Source organism: Larus michahellis, chromosome 20, assembly GCF_964199755.1.
Source record: "Larus michahellis chromosome 20, bLarMic1.1, whole genome shotgun sequence".
In the NCBI taxonomy this organism is placed as follows: Eukaryota; Metazoa; Chordata; class Aves; order Charadriiformes; family Laridae; genus Larus; species Larus michahellis.
The window spans coordinates 7,031,434-7,052,381 of NC_133915.1; the positions used below are offsets into that span (position 1 = coordinate 7,031,434).

Consider the following 20,948-nt stretch of genomic DNA (forward strand, 5'->3'; position numbering starts at 1 on the left):
ATGTAGTTTAAAACATTGAACTCATTTGAAAATCCTAACGATTTCACAGCACATATACAGTGTATATTTGCACACACAGATATATTGAGTACTAAGAGAGAGATACCTATTTTTAATAGAAATAAAGACAAAGTACATTCTCATTATTCCGAAAACTACTAGACCTGTAAAGGACTTAATATCATCATAACTTACCTTTCACCTAACTTCATTTCATTGGTTTTGGTTAAATCACATATACATTGCCCTCAGCTATTCCTCTGTCTCTGATAGCGTATTCCCTTCGCCTGTACACGGACTGTCTCCTCTGTCATCATTTGGCCACGCGGGTTGTGTTCAGTGCTTTCTCATCTTCCTTCAGAAATTGATCCCTTCTGACTTATTTTTGTTGCCGTTCTCTGAATTTTCTCACAAAACTGACAAACTACTGAAATAAATCCCAGTGTTGCTAAAAAAATCAATGGGAATTTCCCAGTTTTGACAGCAGCAACTGGGATTTGACTCAATTAGAAGAGTTGTTGTAAAGGAAAAGCTTGTATTCCAGTGCTTCTGTGTTCAAGGCCGAGCACAGGAATTCGGAAAGTAAGACACCTTGGCTTACACATTGCTGAATGAATGCCCTTGGATCTGAGAGAGCTCACCATATTGCAGTTTCTGGCCCTACAGAAACCACTTTTCCACTTTTATATCACCTTCAAGGGGCTGCAGTAAATGGGAACAGTGTAAAAGCATACTGAAAATTTCCTCTAAGTGGGTATGAAATCACAGTTTGCTTATTCCACTGTTGGAGTGCTACATTAATGCTATTCATATCAATATATTTCTCTGTGGTTAACACTCTGATCCCTGTTAAATCTGCAGCAACTGTCTAAAGGAAATTAAATTCAGTGAAAGAAAGGAAGATTTGGTAGTTAAGGCACTGGGCTGTTGCTCGAGAGAATAAGGTTTAGTTTCTCCTTCTTCCACAGACTTTCTGTATGACCTAAGGTGACTCATTTAATCTTTCTGTGCCTCAGTTCCCCATCTATAAAATTGGCAATAGTGATGATAGTTTTCTGATGATTCTGATGCTTCTTTTCTGTCAAATTTCTTCACAGTTCTTACACTTAAATTATTTGATGTTTTTGTGTGTGTATGTGTGTGTCAAAGTTCTTGCAAAGCACAATCCTGACAGCTGTTGAGTTCTAGAGGTGTTTCTCTAGTAAAATTAGTTTTTAATAAAATCCGAACCGGTATTTAATCAATGAGATGATACAAAGGGTGCAACAACATGAAAAATGTGTATTTTCCTTTCCTTCCCTTTCAGGAAATGATAACAGTGAAGCCCTTCCAGAGTCTATCCCATCTGCTCCTGGAACACTGCCTCATTTTATGGAGGAACCAGATGATGCCTACATTATAAAAAGCAACCCCATTGTCTTACGCTGTAAAGCTATGCCAGCTATGCAGATTTTCTTCAAGTGCAATGGTGAATGGGTCCATCAAAATGAGCACGTGTCTGAGGAAAGCATGGATGAGACTACAGGTAAGGGCTTCTCTCTCCTTGGGGAGCGCAGCTGAACACAGTGTCTGTCAACAACATACAAAACAGAGCCAGGAACAGGAGGTGACATTCGGAGATACACGAGCAGGACTCATGTGACTTGGCAGGTAGTCGCAGGCTTGCTCCAAGCTGACAGAGTGGGACCCAGCTCTGATTCAAACGTCCCGCGACGCTGTCGGCTCTGCCCCGAGCGCGGCAGTGAGCCATGGCAGGAGGGCAGCGTGTGTCAGTGCGGGCTCGCTGCTGGGCTGCTACGACAGCGTGTTTTGGTTGGCCTTGTGTGTCCCTACAGCCAGCCCATGGTTGCTCCTGAGGTACCGTGGGGACACAGCTTCACTGTTTCCCACAATGCAAAAGGGAAAGCGTGGAAGAGGGTAAGGAAAGGAAAGAGCTGACAGGCAGAGAAGGGGAATACAGGTCCTGGCTAAAGAGGCATAGTATGAATGGGGAAAACAAAGGGAATTAAAGTGACCGCAGATGCAGGAGGTGTTACACAGAGACAGTAACAAACTGGATACACACCGCCAGCTTTTCCAAGTGCAGGCGTAGGGCATGGTCAAACTCTGGCCATGGATGGTGAGCTTTCTGAAAGAAGGTAGGAGTTCTGGAGGGAACCGGAGTTCAGTAGTATTTCAGTGGCATAATTTGTAGGGGGAACTAGAAATGGGGAAACACATGCTCCTATGGAATTCCTGTCAGGATGAACCCTGAAAAACCACCAGTGTGGTGGTTGAAATTTGCCTTCACCCGCAAGGAGTGATGGGTATTTGGTAGGTAATAACGCTAAGTGGGAGAAATCCATTGTACAAAAGTGTGTCTCTAAAAGAAGAGAAGGGAGAAAGTTGAAAATGATCAACAGATTTTATCATGCTCCCAGCACACCCTATATCTTTTCTCATTTAGAAGCATCTTGATAAGTATTGCAAACCAATTTAATGCTGCACCGTCTTGTAATTTCACAATTCTGTTTTGTTATCGCTTTTCTCCTCCTTTTAAATTCCAAGATTGCTAGGCAACTCCATGTCTTGGAAATAGCAGTGTATGCATAACAATCCTCTGTATCAATACAAGAAATTCCTTTTTAGAGGAAAAAATGCCATTTAAAAAGAAGTTACATCTCCTGAAGTGGTGTTTGGCATTCTTTTTAAGTGACACATTCTGAAGAAATTTCATACTAATGGCTTTTTTAAATGCTAATCTGGATGAATTTTAATTTTTACAGTTACCTTTTCAAAAATAATTTAATAGGCATAACCTTTACTTCTAAAGGCATTGCTGAATCAATATAGAAGAAATGTCGTCCCGAAATGTTTTTCTTCCATATGGTTAATGAAAATCTGTCTTGTGAATACTGCAATTATGTTTTCTAAGCCTTGGATTAATAACAGAATAAAAAAAGATAAAGTAGCATTAGGTGTTTTTTTTAAATAACACCAGTAACATTGAGGTTTGAGACATGGAGGCATAGGCTTAGCAAATGGGATCTGGAATATAAATGTTGCAGGTTTGGATTTAGCCCAGGGACGGAGCTAACCCTGCACTTACTGTTGTCTAAACATCGGTGGGTCCAGACAGTGCAGCGTGTCTGTGTGTCCCAAAAAGTACCATAACGGTCCTTAGGACACAAAAACGCAAGTGAGGGCTATATCCAGTCTAATGGTGAAGGACAGGCGTGGATATTCTCTCACCATGGTGTATCCATATCCATAAATTATTTTTGAACTCTTCCTTGGCCTTCAGTAAACAGCAGACTATTGGGTTTTTTTAGAATTAATGTGCATCCTGGCAGTGCCCTCATTTCTGGAGTCAAATCTGGGACATAAACATGGCTGTTCCCAAGCACGCACAATGTTCTGTGTACTGCGGGGGCTCCATCTGGGAAAAACTGCGCTCCAGTTCCTGCCAAGGACGGTGCCTCTGGTGAAAGGGTGTGATTCTGGTGCGCGCACTGACATTCAGATGGGCCTGTCCTTTTCCATCCTTCCACTATTTGTTATGTGATTAAAATTCTGAGAGGATATGTAGAAAAGTGGGGAAAAATAGCAACAAGAAACCCAAACAAGAGGAAATTTAAAGCTGAATACAAGAAATGTATCATAGCATCTCTATCAGTTCCTGCTGGCAAGCTCTTAGCCGGGTGTATGTGAGGAGTTCTTGGCAATGGCACTCGAAGGCACAGCGTTCTGATGGGTTTTACCTGCAGCACTGGCTCGTGTAGGCACAAGAGGACAGGAAGGGCAGCTGGTGGTAGGCAATGGGTATATTTTGTCATTGTGATGAACATGGAATTGAATTTCGCATCATTTTGGTTTTATAGGACAGAAATAAAAATCTTAGAGTAACACCAGAGTAGTGGTTAATTTGCAGAGGAAGAGCAGTGGGAGAGGAAGGATTTTTGTAATTTTGTAAGGTTTGTAGTGATGGGCTGCGACACGATTTGGCTGCCTGAGAATGGGGGGGTCCCGGTGGGCTTGAAGAGTTTTCACTGAAGTCTCTCCTGTTGCGGCTTCGCTGCTGTTTGTGCCCAGGAGCAGGGCAGGCGAGCCATCGGGCTGCAACCGCCATGGATTCGCGTTCGCACCTCTGTGCTGCCACAGTCCATTGGTCCGTTAGAGACCAAGTTATTTGGTCTTCTCCTGCCTTATGTCCTCAGCTGCAGAAAAGAGGGTAATCCATCGACTGCCTTTTCTGCTTATTCCATAAATGTGGCAGAACAGGAACTTTGCTCTCTCTGTGTATTCTGCCTCATAAAGTGAGAGCCTGAACTAGTAGATGCTACTGTGATAAAAATGCAATAATTACGGTTTGATTAATTTCCTTCTGCTTTATTTTTCTTGCCTGAACATTGATTGTAGTATGCACCTCAGCATCAGTTTACAAATTTTTCAACTTTTGGTTTCAGCAGAGGATCAGTCCTGCTAAGAGTAACTAGAGTTTTCTTGTCTGATAAATAAAAGGATTACAGCAATAACTGCTGTCAGTGTTTTTCTCATTTAAACAAATAAAGCTGACAAATGCTGAAGTTCTGTGCAGCTCTGTTATGTTTAGTACATGGAGAGCAATTATTCATCTGCTGCCAGCATTAGTCTATCTGCAGCTAAACCATCCAACAGTGCGGAAAGCTTATTAGCATATCACTACCATAGTCATAATTTTATATTCTGTAAGGCTGTACTGTATAACAAAAGATGATGGTTATAATTTGCACAATAATTTAAAGGGTTGGACTTGCAGTGCTTATTAGAGTTATACAAGTCACAGGTAAAACGTTGCTCTTGTTTATTATGTGCCTGTTTTTATTTGCATGGATTTTTCGATCTGTGTCATTTCCTATGAACAATTTTTCTGGCATTTCTTGAGATGCAGAGGGCAGGTGAGTACATTTGTTGGTGAAATATAGTGGTGATGATAAACGAAGAATATATGTCTCTGTTCCCAATAAGTTTGCTTTCTGTAGTTGTTTCTAAAACAGATGGAAATAGGTGTACTTTCTCCATGAACAAAACATAACTTTTCCCAAAGACTAGATGTTCTCCAGAGGTCCCTCTCAACCTCAACGATTCTGTGATTCTGCTATTTCTGATGCATTTGTTTTGTCTATTGGCAAATTGGGAGACCTGTAAAAGGACCTGAATTCCTACCTGTCCCATTCTCAAAATGCTGAACCATCAGCTTCTCAAAATCATGTGCTGTTTGTTTGATTCAAACCACATCAAATGTTGCTTCAGAAAATATAAGCTGATATATAGATTAATTAAGTAATGTGTCAATGAAAGGAAGAGATGGGATGGAGAATATTCTACCTTAATAAATCTGAATCTGTATTCACTGATGACTGCTCAGAATTTTACAGTACCAGTGAGCCTAGAATGGCTTCTGCTTCTCAAAAAGATCATCCTTGTGTGATGATTTTTTGGTTGGTATCGGTAAAGGTTCTGTTGTTGTTAGCAGGGATGCACCAGTAAGCTGTATAAGATGCAGTTCTCACACCCTTGTTACTATTTGCTGCTTCCAAAAATTCCTAGAGTAGCTCAGAAACCGAGAGTTCAGAAGAGAGTGCGCCAGAGGTGGGTGGGTGAAGGGCAGCGCGGGCAGCGAGGCCGTGGCTAATGGCTGGTGACCGGGAGCAGTGTGTCCCCAGGGAAGTGCCGCATCGAGGTGATGGTGGGATGAGCTGGTGACGGGAGGGGAGGAACAGCCAGAGACACTTGGGTACAGCAAGAAGCTGTGCCTTCCCAGTGACACGCAGAGCAGCCCAGTTTGCGGGCAGTGTGGGCAGATGGGCAGAGAGGAAGGCCGTGGCCGCTCAGAAACACGTGTCAGCTAGTGGAGGGCTGGCTGAGCGATTCCTGACCGGAGAGAGGCCCTCTTGGAAAGGTCAGCTTTTGTCAAGGACTTGATCCTTTTACACCCTTGTTGAGGAAGTCTTTAAGTAGATGGGTTGCAGCCTTGTTGGACGTGGCTGCAAATTAGCTCAGATATGGAGGCTCTGGAGCTTTGATTGAGATCGTTCAGGGACTGCACACAGCGTGATTTGCCAGAGGGAAGGGAGAAGGAAGCGTGTGGCTGTCAGCGTCACACAGCGGGGTGGGATGCCACATCTTCAGCCAGTTAAGACCTGCTGTGTCAGGTCAGCAGGACTCCGGTGCTCTCTGATGGAACTTACTGTAGCTGCTCTTATCTTTAACCTATAAAGACCACTCTCAAAATGGGTTTTATGGTTGAGAATCCAAGGATTCATGGCTGGCAGAGCAGCTTGGATGTTTAAATTGCGATAGCGCATTTTCATCCTGCCTTCTACAGCCCGGGTGTCAGCAAGGAGAGAGTTTCTGACAGAACCGCTGGGTTCCATGTGCTGTGTTTACTACATAAGGGCTTGCTTCCACGGTGGCAGGAAAAAAAGGGATGTTTTGTAAACAGTTTTGTTGAAAACTGCATCAACATATTTTAAAAAAACAAAATGCAAATAAAAACAAGCAGGAAACCTGTATTTGTTTATTACAGAGTGAATAAATATTTGAGTGACTAAAGTGACTATTGAGATAACTTAGGGAGCTATTGCAGGTTTGTCCGTTACTTTAGGTATCATTGTAAAATATAGCAAGCCAAACAGGCTACATGAAAAGAAGCAAAAATCTGCTTTCCCTGTTGCTGGAAAAGTAGCAAAACATTTTGTATTGCTTTATAGTATTTAAAGCCTGTGTGACCTTCCCCGCCCCTCCTCACTGAGCATCCCCAGTGGGCCTCATCGCTCCTGTTTACCCAAGGAACGTGTTGACTTCCGAGTGCCTTTCAGAAGTGAAATACCCAGCTGTTAATGATGCCTGAGATTAAGTGGAAGCCAATTTTTATGGAGTTCAGGTTTAGAAATTTCTTGCTGCTTTATAAACTTCACAGGCATGAAATATTTTAAGATTGAGTTTTCATTCATTTCCAGTGAAGGGGAAATAAGTATCTTGGGACTGCACAGGAGGAGAAAGAGGAAAGTAGTAGGCATGAATGTTTTCTAGTTTCAAATTAATGTTTTTCTGACTAACTCTTTCAAATGATTCCTAATGCCTTTTAACCCAGATTTCGATTATATCTCCTCTCCCCAAGGTTGTCACGCAAAGGTAGTGGCAGATATGGCAAACACCCCAAGTGTATAAAATAAGGTGTCAGGTTTACAAGGCATCTTGGTAATCTTGTATTTACTTTCAGGCTTTGTCTGGAGCAAGTGTTCTGGTCTGAAGGGCAACACTGCTAAACTCCACCTGTGCCCAGGAGGTTATGAGGATGGGAGCAGGCTAAGAAAAAAGCACAGGGCTTTTGCTATCTTTGCTCCTGCCTGGCCTTGATTATTCCCTTAGATCCTTTTCTCAGCTCTTCGGGTGTAACACATTCCTACCTCAGAAAAGAGGTATGCATTCATTTTGATAGGCAACAAGCGTATTTGCAGTAGACAACAACAACATTGCACTGCAGAGGAACTTAGTGAGGTTATACTTTGGGGAACAGTATAAAATGAGTAAAGTATATAAACGCTTCCCCTTGTGAAAGTGAAGAAAGACAAGAGGTCAGTTGTGTACCTGGTTCACTTGCTTCCCAGAAGGACAGGGTGACGAAGAGCACCATCTCTGTTTGTGAGCTGTGAAATTCATTCCCCTCTTCCTTTTCTCCTCCTTCCCGACTGCAGTGGCTTAAGCTTAGCTTTCCCTGTGTGGCGGTACAGGACATGGCTTTTCTCTCCCACGTGGAGAAACGGCTGCGGGGTGGAACCGCAGCAGCAGCGGCTGAACAGGCTGGAACTCAGTGGGGCATTTGATTAGTTCCTGTCATACCTGCATGGTTCTGGCCGTTTGACTTGATTGGGGGCCTACCAGGGTACTTCAGAAAGGTTTTCAAGGGCACCGACATGTTAGATAGGAAGACAATTTTATTGTGTATCATGTTATAAAATTCCAGATAAACATTCTGGGTGAAAAAGTCGCAAGAGGCAAGGTTTCTGAGGGAGCTGTTACATTCTTGCAAAGACCACAGTGGGTGGGTAATTCTTGTAACTCAATGCATTATGACCCACTCAGCTTTTAGAATTTAATTAGTGGTGATATATTATTGCCAAAGCAATTAAAGGTTTGCCTTGATTAAAAGTGGAATTGTTTAATTAAAAGAAAAGCTTTGGCTAACCTTAGCTTTATGCCCAACTAAGATAGCCTGCATCAGCGTATTTTCTGCATCTTTCCCCTTCAGGATTGAAAGTTCGAGAGGTGTTCATCAATGTCACGAGGCAGCAGGTGGAAGATTTTCATGGGCCAGAAGATTACTGGTGCCAGTGTGTTGCGTGGAGCCATCTAGGGACCTCAAAGAGTCGGAAGGCATCTGTCCGCATAGCTTGTGAGTAGAGTGAATGTTCTGCTACTCTAGGTTTTGTAAGGCATGGAACCATACTGTTCTTTTAGGGTTAAATATAAATGGATGCTGGTCAGGTACTGCTGTCCTTGCAGGCCCTCCTCTGAGATCCTGTAGGAATAGCACAGAAAGGGTGCCATGGGGGTTTTTCAGAGCTCTCTTTTATTTTAATGTGGGTTGATTGATTTGCATTTACGCTCAGCAAGTCTGTTTCAGAGATTCCGGATTGCATATCCACAGTGCCACGACAATGCAATGGAATAAAAAAGGTTAACGCAAATTGAAAATACCCTGAAAAGTGCCCTTTTGCTTCATATTGATCGCAGGGGTCTAAAAAATACAAAAAACATTTAACAATTGCTGTCTTCTGTACTTTGGTTAAAAAAAAAAAATAAATGCAAGAATACATTAGAAACTTTTGTAGCATAGTATTTTAAATCTGGCTTTCAGTATTGAAACGCATCATTGGTCGTCAGGTACGATAAGCTGTGAGAAAAATGAAAAAATAGCAGGAAAAATTGAATAATTCCAATCAGTACAGGAAAAAATATCTTCCCTCCTTTCTCTGAGGAAATGAGATACAAACATCCTAAACAGAACTAAAACTGCTACAGAAATTCTGTCAGTTCTCTATGGGACTAAGCATACGTTGATTAGAAAAAAAATAACTTTAAATGCTGTTCATATGGACATTTATAAGAGCCACTACTGACGATAATAAAATCATTCATAAGCAAGGTAGGTAGCCTTCCACTTACTTTACTACCTAGTTGGTGTGAAATCTAGATGAGACGGTCCTTCAGAGAAGTTAAAGTGGCTTAGGAAAAATTTCCTTCTTGTAACAAGGTGAAAGTAGCAGTACTGTTGCACTTCATCCTTTCCCCTAGTCTGTTGTGAACTTTTCCTTTAAATCCCCAGTTCAGGTCTTTAAAGCCCTACTCCCGGGAAATGACAGCAACAAGCTGCCGAGTTGGGAGAAATGCTTTTGGAAGCAGATGAGGAGCAGGAGGAAAGGGCTGGCGAGGCTCAAGCAAGAAACTCTGAATGGTAACTTTATCAGGCAGTGTTCTAGCAATTCTTGATAAATCTTTTACTAGGATAACTTAAAATAAACATTTGAGATAAATAGCAGGACAATGTAGCAAGTCCTCGATTTTTATAAATGACAGCTTTTTTTTTTGTTGGCTGATTTAGTTTGCATGTGTAAATATGTGTAAGTTCAATTTTTTATTTTACGGCATTAACTGTCATAACATTGAATGAGCTAATAATTCCCCTGTATTGCTAAGCTGCAAAGGACTATTATTCTGAATTGAATTTTTATTGACTTTTCTCCGCACTGTGATTTCCCAATCCCATAATATGGCAATATGAGTAAAAATCAGAATGAGCAGAAGCAGGCGGAGCCGTGTGTTGGGACTTCTAAACCCATCACTGTGGTAGCAGTTCTGCAAACCACGTCCCCAGCTGCCATCCGTAACTGCCGATATCATATTAACCTACAGGCACTCCAGAGAGGGCTCTTGCTTTCTGTAATGAACGGAGCGGGGCTGAATGTTTCGCCTGAGAACTCTGTTCTGTACTGGCCATTTGCTCTCCTACTTTTGCTTGAAGCCATGCTTTTTATGAAAAGAACAGCAATTTTTGAGTGCAGAGATGACAGGACTTGTTAGTCCAGACAGAAAGAATGAAGAGCTGCCAACAAATGTCTCTGAACCACCCCCATGAGTCTCCAGGGCTCACCCTTTCCTGGACCGGTGTCATCCTGCCTGTGCTGCTGCTTAACTTGGAGTGTGGATTTCTGACGTAGGGAATGCCCTGTGGAGGACTAGAGATGAGAATGGGTAGGTCCAACTTGTGGTAGTGTACAGAACCCATAACTTTTTCACAGCACCTGTCATTGTGATGTGTAGTGTGATAGTGTCAACTTTTTTTTTTTCTTTCTTTCCTTTTTTCTTCTTTCTTTTTTTTTGGCACTTAAAGCCTAGAGATTCTGAATTGTGAGTCAAGTCCAAAGTATTACAGCACTTTATATTTCTGTGAAAAAGCAGGTAAGTTTTTCTTTGTGAAAGTGTGGAATGCAGGGAAAATGAAAAGATGGATCTTACTCCATTTTTCATCTTAATAAAGGCATTTGTAGGCACAACTGCAGCCTAACTGTTAATGAATGACTTTTTAAATAGGGTACTGGAGAAGATATTGGTTATCTCTGTGGAAAACAAAAAAAAGAACATTAATGAAGAATCATAAAAAGGAGAATACATAGACTGCTTGCATCTTTCTCTAGTGATCGGCTTGCTAAAATAAGTCTTAATGTATTTTATAAAATATATTAAAGCGTAACTGATTCAGAGCCTCTGCTGTTTAAGGGGGTGTATTTCATGAAGTGTAAGCAATGGAGAAAATTAAATCAGTAAATCCACACTGTGGAATTTGAGACACTGTTTGAAGAAAATGAGTGTGTCTAATGGAAACATCCTAACTCTCAAAGCACATGTAGTAAGTAACATTCCTTCCGTTTTGCTTTCCTTTCACAGCAAGCAAAACTTTACATATTCACGGACGTATCTGGGATAGATCAATGTTATTGGATGTGGGTTTCCTTTGGGTGCTGCGGCCACATCAGTGTGACTGCGGCAATATGCCCAGTTTCTTATCCTGAATTCTTAGCTTGGCCATGGTATCTGAACTGAAGCAACGCTGTAGTCAGCCAGTTGGGAATGGGTGGAATTGCTCTCAGTCCTTTCCCCCCTTTCCCTACAGCTTGCACTACGTAGGCGATCTAAACAAAACATATAGCTTAGAACATTTTATAAAATACCCTGGCACTCATCTGAAGTAGCACGTACTGGGAAAATTATTCACCCAGCCTTGGATTCATTCAGTTGTTCAAACAGCACCTCACAATACCACGCTGTTGCCTGTGCATTGAATTCTCCCTTTTGGAAGGGCAACGGCTTGAGAAGTCGAACACAGGATTGGAACCACAGAGTTTGTGGATTCTAAAGTGGATTGTCTCTGTAGCCACACACAGATTGTTTCTCAAAGGTGGAGAAATGGAAATAGAACTAGAGATGAGAGGGTCTCTCTGCCTCTCATCTGGGGAAGAATTAGTGGCTCTCAGTTGTCCGTTGCTTTATACACAGACCGAAGAGTACGGCACAGCGATGTTGCTGCTCACTTCTACAGCCTACGTAGTATTGTCTGGGGAGGAATGGCTTTTGGAGGTATAATGAATTATTGCATTAAACTCTGCAGATTTACGGAAAAACTTTGAGCAAGACCCACAAGGGAAGGAGGTTCCTATCGAAGGGATGATCGTTCTCCACTGTCGGCCACCCGAGGGAGTCCCTGCAGCCGAGGTGAGGCTTTGTGCAGTGTCACTGCTGGGGGCTGGTGAGCAGTGTGTCCTGTCTCAGATAAATGTGCTAACTCTGTGGTAAAAACTTCCACTTCGCTTATTCCTTTCAGCCTATTTGTTCTCATTCCACAAAACTAGACGGACTTTCTAGTAAAACAAGTGAATGTTTATTAATAAAATGCCCAAAATCAAGTGCAGAGTTATAGGAAAAAGGCTGGAACTGAGCAATTACAAAGTGAAATGAAGTGTGATGTGGCCACTACTTGACTTGCAAAGTATCTTTCTTGGCTGTGGAAATATATCTGACCTGCAGTCCTGGGGGCGTGTGTCAGCCTCGGGACCTGGGAGCCACGTTTTCCTGGCAGAACTCTGCCTTTTCCAGTGCCTTCAAGTTCTTGTTGTCTTCCTCCTTCCTCCATTCTCCCTCCCTTCCAGACCTGCTGCTCTGGCTCGCTCGCTCTCCAATGTGCAAGCACTGTCAGAGGCTTCCCATTTCCAGCCAACGCTGTTTTTTGGATTCAGCTCTCTTTCACCCACCACCATTTTTTTTTCTCTGTTCAGTTGCCTTATGTACGCTCACAACTTTGTTCTCCCTGTGTCTCGTGTCACGCTGCGTGCTCACTCTAGGAATGTTCTTTAACGTGGTGAGGACCCTCGTACCTTCCCTAGCAGATTCTCGTATGTTTTTCTACATTGACTGTTTTCTTAGTCTGAAGAGTATGCTGCCATGTATGTCAGCTTGGTTTTGTTACTAATTCTAAAAATATAATGTTTAAAGGTGAGCAAAAGGTTTTCAAGTGAAAAACTACAAAAGCTGTGTGTTTTCTTTGAGACCAAAAGAAACAAATTATGATAGGTACAGTTCTACCCTCTGAGTACGGTTTGCTGAACTGATTGCGTACATTTGACTGTTTTACAATTTCTGTATAGTTAAATAGTCAAAAATGCTACCTTTGTTGGAATTCAGCCATTAGGGGAAAAATAATTGTTATTCTCAGTCAACACTGTTTGAATTTTACTGAGAATTTTAGAATCATTTGGACTACACTGCTTTACACTCAACAATTAAATAGAATATCTGTCTTTTGTGAAAGTTAGGAATTATATTCAATGAAAAACTGACGTTTCAATTGCTTTCTGCAGATAAAAATTGTAGAGTTCTCAGTAAACCCTGATTTACTGATGTTGATTGTAAAATTGTTATTGCTGCTAATAAAGCCTGTAAATCTTAACAGGTCATATTTGCTTTGGACAATAAAATTTCACATAAAGGCACAGGATGCAAGGGTAATTCTATACTCATCAAGGTAAACAGTCTACTGGAAATAATTCATTGTCTGTAGAAACTGGGTACCAGATTCAAATAAGTGATGGCTCTGGTTTGTGGCAGTAAGCTTGAGGTTACAAACTCTTCTGGTATTTTCAAGTTAAAGACGACCTGATCTGTTAAACGTGTGGATGAGAAACAACCGAGATAGCCAGTAAGTCTTGCTTCGTAATTGTTGCGTGGGTACTGAGAAGCGTAGAAGGATTCAAAACCCTGTGCTGGCAACAAATCTATGGTTCTGGTCCAAGAATTTATTTCATTAGAGTTTGGATGAAGCCCTAGATGAAAACATAAGGCTTGAAATAACTACGGACAAAGAAGCTTGTCTTCTGTTTCATTAGATGCAAAATAGATGCTAATTGTGTCATTGTTGGTTTTTGCTTTGTTGTTTTTTTCTAATCCATACTCTGCGTGGTCCTGGAAATGCAAACTGAAAACAAAATGGATAGGGGACTCCAGCCCCATTCGTGTTACCGTGCCAATATCTGTCTGAATCCCTTGGGAAGATTTTGATTATTCCATCAAGTGCAGAAGTTCAGGAACATTATTTTCCCAAAGAGCGGACATTTCCTCTGCTTGCCATAGTCACGAGTTAATCTAGCGATTTATTCCTGACAACGGCTATGAATGACTGATACTGTCAAACCTCTAATCATGCAGTGCAGCTCAGTAAGAGGCAGACACTTTACAACTGGAATGAAATTTAAGTTCAGCTCAATTATTTATGTGAGCCTTGCCCCATTATCAAGAATATAAATCTTCATCTCTGGAATTGTTTTTCTGCAGCTTAGAGGTGCTGAAGGTTTCTTAAATCTAAGGATAGAAGCATTAAAAGTAAATGTTCTTGATCTACACCGTAACTTAATCTGAAAAATCCTGTCATTAGTCCTGTAAGAGGTGGAAAGCAGGGATATTTTTTAGTGATGGCTAACATCATAATTTTCTCGAAATTACCAGGAAGAAGAGCCTTTCTCTCCCACTGTTCCTTCCCACATTTCTAGTCATTCCTCAGATATTTTCACCTAAGTGATTTTAGCCACTTGCTGATGTTTCCTGAAAACCGAGTGAGTTGATCTGGGCAGTTCTTGGTGGGCAGAGGCACTCGTTACTAAAGACATCAGCATTTCCCAGGCATATTTATGCCATTTTGTGCCATCAGTGGCAACCCCTTACTGTGCTTTTGTGCAGGAAAAAGTGTTTAACCGAGTAGCAGCATTGGGGGTCCACGTGTGAGAATTCCTGAGCCATCAGCACAGCCAGCGCTTTTGCCAACGGTACTGATCCTCTCAGTACTGATCCTTTTTATATTTATTTGGGTTTGGGGTGGGACAGCAGGGATGACAGAGATCGTACAGCGATCGAGATCAAACCTCGCAGAGAGGTTCCCTAGAGAGAATTCCTCTAGATCAAGTTTAGTTTTGTCAGGAGAAATTTCTGTTTCCACCATCTGTTCCAGAATGAGTAAGGCTTCCGTGTCTCGTCACTGGTAGCAATGAAAATACGCCAATTAAGTTTGCTTATATGTGTTAATTTCTGCACACAATAGGTATAAAAGGAGTTAGGAGAACATGGGTTAAAGGTTTGGATCCATAGTTTAAATGTATCTAAACTGTGTATCTAAAGTGCATATACCTTAAAACTTGGCTTGTGTAAATTAATTTACAAATAATGGAAGCTCATGTGACATTGTCAGTGCTCTGTGTGCTCATACAGTTCAGTTTTAGTAAATAGTCTTTAAGCTGAATAACACATTAGCAAAAGCAAACAATCAAGGAGGATTACAAATAAAGAACGGCAGTATTCTAATTCCGCTTTAATGTTATATAGGCATGAATCAGGAGCGCCAAGTCCTGCTGAGGCAAGCACTGGTTTTAATGCTGCTTTGCAACGCACTGTACTGTCTTGATTCATTTGGCAGCAGATTCCAGTGGCGTGTGTCAGCTAGGGCTCAAGGAAAAGACGTGTAAAGGAGCATCTCTCTCAATCTGCATTCTCTCTGCAAGAATTTGATTACAGTCTTCATGGAGCCAAAGTCCATCTCTTATGCATGAAATACTATTGAACGTGCCTGATTTTTCTACTAATAAAACCTCACGTGGCAACAGCCGTCAAGAAAACTGAGTAGCTGAGGTATTGTTTACCATTTTGAGGAGTTTAGCCTTAGCAAATTACGACACCATTTTGAATTCTGTGTGGGCAGGATAAACACCTGCCTCTAAATGTGTCAATGCCACATACCGTCCCTGGGAGCACCACGGCTCTGCTCCTGGAGCACGCTGCCCCTCGGTTTGCACCGGCTCCAGCTCAGCTGCCCTCTGCCACCCTGGAGCCCCCCCTGCGCTTCTGTCTCTGCCGCCTTCCTCAGCGGGCTTCCAGCTACGAAGGAGGGAACGTGAGAAAATTCTGCACATCTCTGCTTTGAGAGGTTGCTGAGGGTTTGGGGCACTCTGGGTGCATTGCCACAGCAGTACGGGAGGAAGAAAACCCAAATCCTGACGCTACACAGACTGGAAAAAGGTTTTAGATCCTCTTCACGTGCGTTCACATGGCAAGCAGTGCAGAGCTGGTGAGCAGCTGCGCTTGCAGGCTTCAGCACCCAACCCAAATAAATTCAGTTTTTTATGAGTTAAACATCAAAATAAAAAAGAAAATGCAGCATTTAAGTAGAGCATCTGATAATCCCCTGCTGTGGCAAATGTTGATTTAAATCTAACAGAGTCTCTGCTGGCACAGGCTTGACGGAACCAGAGCCATTTCTTTCACTATTGATGCAGAGTTGGCCTAGGGAAGAGACAGTTCTGGCTTTCAGTCCCCACAACAGATTCTCCCCATAGATATGTTTATTAATTGTGTGCAATCGAGGCCTCGTTTAGCTTGGAGTGTGTGCAGTGAGGCAGTTGCTGTATGGTACAGGAATCTGCTAAACTCGCCGATGAGCCCTTGTCTGCCGGTCACTTCTGCTGGGCTGCCAGGGGGTACCTTGGGCTCGGATCTCTGGCCCCGATTCTGGTGTTGCTGAGACTGTTTTGCTGCAGGTCTCTCAGAGGAACTATTTCTGATTTTCATTGGCTTGATGAAAAGAGAGGAAGGGGAAGGCTGAGTTCTCTCAGAAAATGTGAAGTTGAATATTGAGTTTGCCAGAGCAACATCTTTAACTTTGCTACTGATGGTTGTCTGCATCTCTTCACAAGACTAACCTTGCTCGTTATATACAGCTTGTTGTTTTGGGAACATTTGGAAGAAAGTTTGGAGGGAAGAATGGCTTCTCTCTATTAAAAAGACATTTTGAAAAGCAGTGTATTTGATAGTGACATAATACATGACACATTTCTTCAAGCTGCATTATCTGCAGTCTGACTCCCGGGGACCCTTCCTTCACACACAGACCTCTGTTCCTGCGACTCAGGCCGGTCCGGGGTCGATGCGGAGCAGCTTGGCTGAGGGACTACGTGCTGATTCGGTCATTGTGGCACCTTGGGCTGGCACACAGCTGCACGTCGGGGTCTGTGAGCTCACATTGCCCATCGGTTTCTCTCTAAAAATATATCAGATGTATCCACAGATTGTTGTCCTAGTGGGCTGCCAGCCCCACGTATGAGTAGCCTCCGCTGCTATTAGAAGTGCATCATGATATCGAGGTAAAATGCTTCTCTCTTTCAGCTTGTATTATTATTTTTTTTGGTGCGCAGTGCCATATTTTCTGTATATGTGATTTGTGCTTCTTTATTGTTGTTGTGCAACTTTATTTTATTACTTTGCATTATTCCCAAGAAGACACAGCAGTTATTCGTGGTGCTCTCCTTTGTCTCACACCAAGAGAGTATTACATTGAGTTTAGATGACTTCTAGAGCACATCCTTAACCTATATCCTTGCAGAAAAAATACTCGGCATTCAGCTTTGGTCAGGCTCTTCAGTCCTGTGTGCGGCTCACGCACGGCCTGAGTTCAGCCTGGGAAATGGGAAATGAAGACTGGCTGGAGCAAATTAGGTATAGCTTCGCCCATTATAAAAAAGAGCAAACGTGTTACATAGTGCCTTATGGAGCTCAGCATCTCTCCGTTTGCTTTCCCCGCCCTGGCGTCTCAGCTTCTCAGGTGTTTTCTCTTCATTCATCCTAGTCCTGGAAAAATGTTTCTCAAGAGGCAGCTGTGGTCCATCTTGGGATCACACAAGTAGCATTACGCTGCAGCCAGAGCTTCAGTGTGGGCTTCAGTCAACAAGTGGTATAGTTTGATTTTGCGTTCTGTTCATGTAATTCTGATGGGGTTTAGGCAGTTTTCCATTTTATAGAATACGATATATAGTAGGACCTGGGGGTGTGGGAGGGGAGACATCAAAAAATCCTCCTTTTTGCTGCATTTGACAAGCTTGCTTGTCTTTGTGTATTACGCTGACTGTTAGCATTTGCAGGCTCTCCTTCATTCCGTAGAATATTTTCTCCTCCTTCCTTCTGCATTTAAAATATTCTTCTCTAAAGCGTATACTCTTTGAGGTCCTATTTCTTTTGTTCGCCTCCGGCACAAAGCTGGCTTCCCCTGGGGCCCCTATGGGTGTGACCCAGCATTTGCGTGGTTCAGGTTGCAGGGCTGGGAAACTGAAGTGGGATTTTGCGCGTGATGCCGTCTGTAGTCTGATGATAACAGTTCTAGCTGCTACCGTGGTACGTGGATTCTGTAACCCTTTGCATGGAGGAGTTGAACACACCTGAGCCAGCCAGGCCGGCTGGGCCCCCAGCTGCTTCCACGTCTCAGCTTTAAATCGATACACAAAGTGCAAAGCAATGGAGATGCAAGCTGCGAGTTTCTAAATGGGTATTAAGCCCTCATCCTTGAGAAATACACGTTGTACTGCTATTTTCTATGTATTACAGTCCTGCCATTAACGTGATATAGTGCTGTTCATACCTATTACCTTGACTATATAAAACAACTTTGGTAAGATTTCATATCCATAATGCTGGCAGGTTGGTAACCCTAATCATACTGTAGTGTTCTCCTGTACTCTTGCCAAAGGATATTTTTCTTTCTATTAATTTTAAGAACATACTGAGCACTGGAGTCGCTGCCTGTCAGTGACACAATCATTTACTTCCAAAGTGAAACAATGAAGAATGTGGACAACTTGATTCTGTCATTTTATGCAGCTCTGTACCAGCGTAGGTGTAGCATCTGGGATCGATATGACTAATAGATCCTGGTGGTCTGCGAGAGAGTCATCAAACAGAATAAATTATAACATCTTCTCTAGCTCATGGATGGTAATTTCTTCTCGCTTTCTGGTTCTTGATAGTCATGATACTGCACTCCATGACTGTCGTCAAACCGATCTTGGACTGTAACCTGGAAACTACTCGGTCAATATCTGTTTAAATAAGTTTAGGATAATCTTTGTTCTGTATGTTCTACCTTACTAGTTCTTCAGAGAGTAAAATCATTATTTTTGGCGTAGGAGCAAAAAAAGTGCTTGCTTTTGTAGCTAGTAATCTTTTTAGACAGGTGGCGTGGTATGTTGGGCATATTAGTACTGAATCTGCCACCAGTGACAAAAAGGGTTTGAATTTCTCAAGCTGTCAAAGGTAGTTGCTGTTGTTCAGTGGACTTCATATTCAGGTTTTGAAATGTTTCTTTAATTGGATAGCGAGCTTCCATGTTCTGTACTGAAATTTACTGTCAGAAGGAGTTTCTGTCTCCTTCTTGAGAGCAGGGTTTAATGTGAACTTAGTATATCTTAAATTTGAAGAGGGGTGTGAAACCGATACTCCTGTAGAACAGAGCCCCTGCTGAAACAGGCACTGAAAGGCAGAGAGCGGGCCTGGGGGAATTTAATAAATTCTGTCATCATTGGTAGTTACTGTAGATCTGTTCTGTTTCTTAGAAATGTCAGTCGCTTTGTATTGAAGTGCCGTATAAACCATGATACTAGAGATAAGTGTTTATAATTCTCAGGCTTTCAAATAAATAACCAAGCCAAACCTTTAGCTTTACCTAGGCCCTGCTTCTCTTTACTAGAACAACGCAGCGGTGCCTAACGTGAGACCTGCAGGTTTGCGTTGAATGCGGTATTAGCTTGGGGGAGCCGATTTCCAACTAGAAATGCCTGATGGGTAACAGTATCGAAGTCCATTGTGATGCATGAGGTGCAAATCTGACCTTAAAATTTATTCTAAACCCCTTTTATTATAAATAAATACTCTCCGAGACTAAATCTCTGAATAGCTCATATTTGAGCATTAGTAACAACTTGCAGCTCTTTCTACATCTACGCTCTGATTTAGTGGTGGGGTTTTTTGTAATAAAAGGGCAGCTGGTGTGCTAAACTGTTACTGATGAATGTAAACTTGTGTCGAGTGCTCTGCAGAGGTTTGTGGAATACTCAAAAATATCTTTATCATTTAATATATGCATATATTTAAGTTTTAAATGTGCTGTATCCAGTGCTACTTTTTCAAATGTTTAACACCGATTTTGACATTTTAATGGACTGCTGTAGATGTTCCAGTGAATATCTGCATGGGTTCCGATGGTTTATTTACCGCTATAGCTTTTAATGGAAATGTAAAATCATTTCTCTTCTGGGCAGTACATATCCCATTGCAAACGCATCAACAAAATGTGAAACCCACATAAAATTCAAAAGCTGCAAGCGTTCCAAACGCAGTGAGAGTCATTGCTGCCTATTTTACATAGGCTTGTGTATTTATGGGACTTGTACACATACAGTAAAACGTAATATGGCAGGATAATGGTATTGTAGTAAAACACTAAGGCAAAAAAGGCTGGTGAATTATAGTCTTCAATGAATCTTGTTTCTAGTTATAGAAAACAGAGTATGATTATTAAATGCAAACAGCATGCATTTTATACAGTTAGTTATAGATCTTGGGTCTTGTGTCTGGAATATCAATATTTGCTTTACTTTTAAGGTACATTAGTTACAAATACAATAAATGCATTTCATTTTTCACCAAAGACATTTCACTTTCAAGATTGAGCTTGGGTATGTGCAGTATGTCTCAATGATTCTTTATCTACATGTAAGCTCTTCCTGCCTACAGACTGGTTTTACTTTGAAGCAACCACTGCAGGCAACGTTCACATTTTTAAAATCATATAGTTACAGCAAGCTGTAAGAAATTCAATAGTTAACTTGGACACGACAAAATTAGACGATATTGCATTTGGAACAGTGAGAGAAATTCCTTTTGCTTTGTGAAGGAATCACGCGAATTCTTAACTCTGGCTGTTGGCAATGAGAAGCGGGTTTCACCGTTTCAGAAGCCCGACCGTTTCTCTGCAGTTGGTTGGTAGCACGTGTGCTGGTAACACTCCAGGGTCTCTGAGGCACCCTCAGATGGTCAGCTGCTACTGAAGTGTTACTCCAAACTGGTAACAAGGAGTATTGTTTCTGGAAAAAACCTGGTCATATTACAAATCCAAGTGTAATGGTAATTGCTGATGTCTCTAAACAGATCCCTTCACCTTGAAATAGTCCATGCTGTATTCTGATGGTTAACAGGCCAGACTTCTAAGTTATAAAGGTATTAAAATGATTAATAAGTTCTTCTTAGGTGCTGCACTTACAGTAGGGCATATGTAACCTTCAGGTCATTTGTGTGACAACCAGCTGACAACTATAAGATCTTAAAATTCTGGTTGAACTGGTATGTGTACTCCATGGTATTGCTGTTTACCCTCACTATTATCCCTGTAAAATACAGACATGTCAGGGGAAAAAAATCTCCTATTCTAGAAAGCAACATGTTAATGACAGTTCATGTATATCCCACAGCATCTTCTGGAGATGTTAAGAATTGCACAAATATCTAAC

At 41.9% G+C, this 20,948-nt stretch overlaps 1 protein-coding gene across 2 annotated transcripts in view; it reads left to right on the plus strand.

The window, feature by feature from the left end:
• UNC5D (unc-5 netrin receptor D) overlaps positions 1-20,948 on the plus strand; it is a 148,386-nt gene that overhangs the window by 70,820 nt on the left and 56,618 nt on the right. For both annotated transcript variants that reach the window (XM_074563589.1, XM_074563590.1), the window contains exons 2-4: positions 1,307-1,525; positions 8,273-8,416; positions 11,690-11,793. In XM_074563589.1, the coding sequence (XP_074419690.1) occupies positions 1,307-1,525; positions 8,273-8,416; positions 11,690-11,793 (467 nt within the window). The remainder of the gene's footprint in view (positions 1-1,306; positions 1,526-8,272; positions 8,417-11,689; positions 11,794-20,948) is intronic.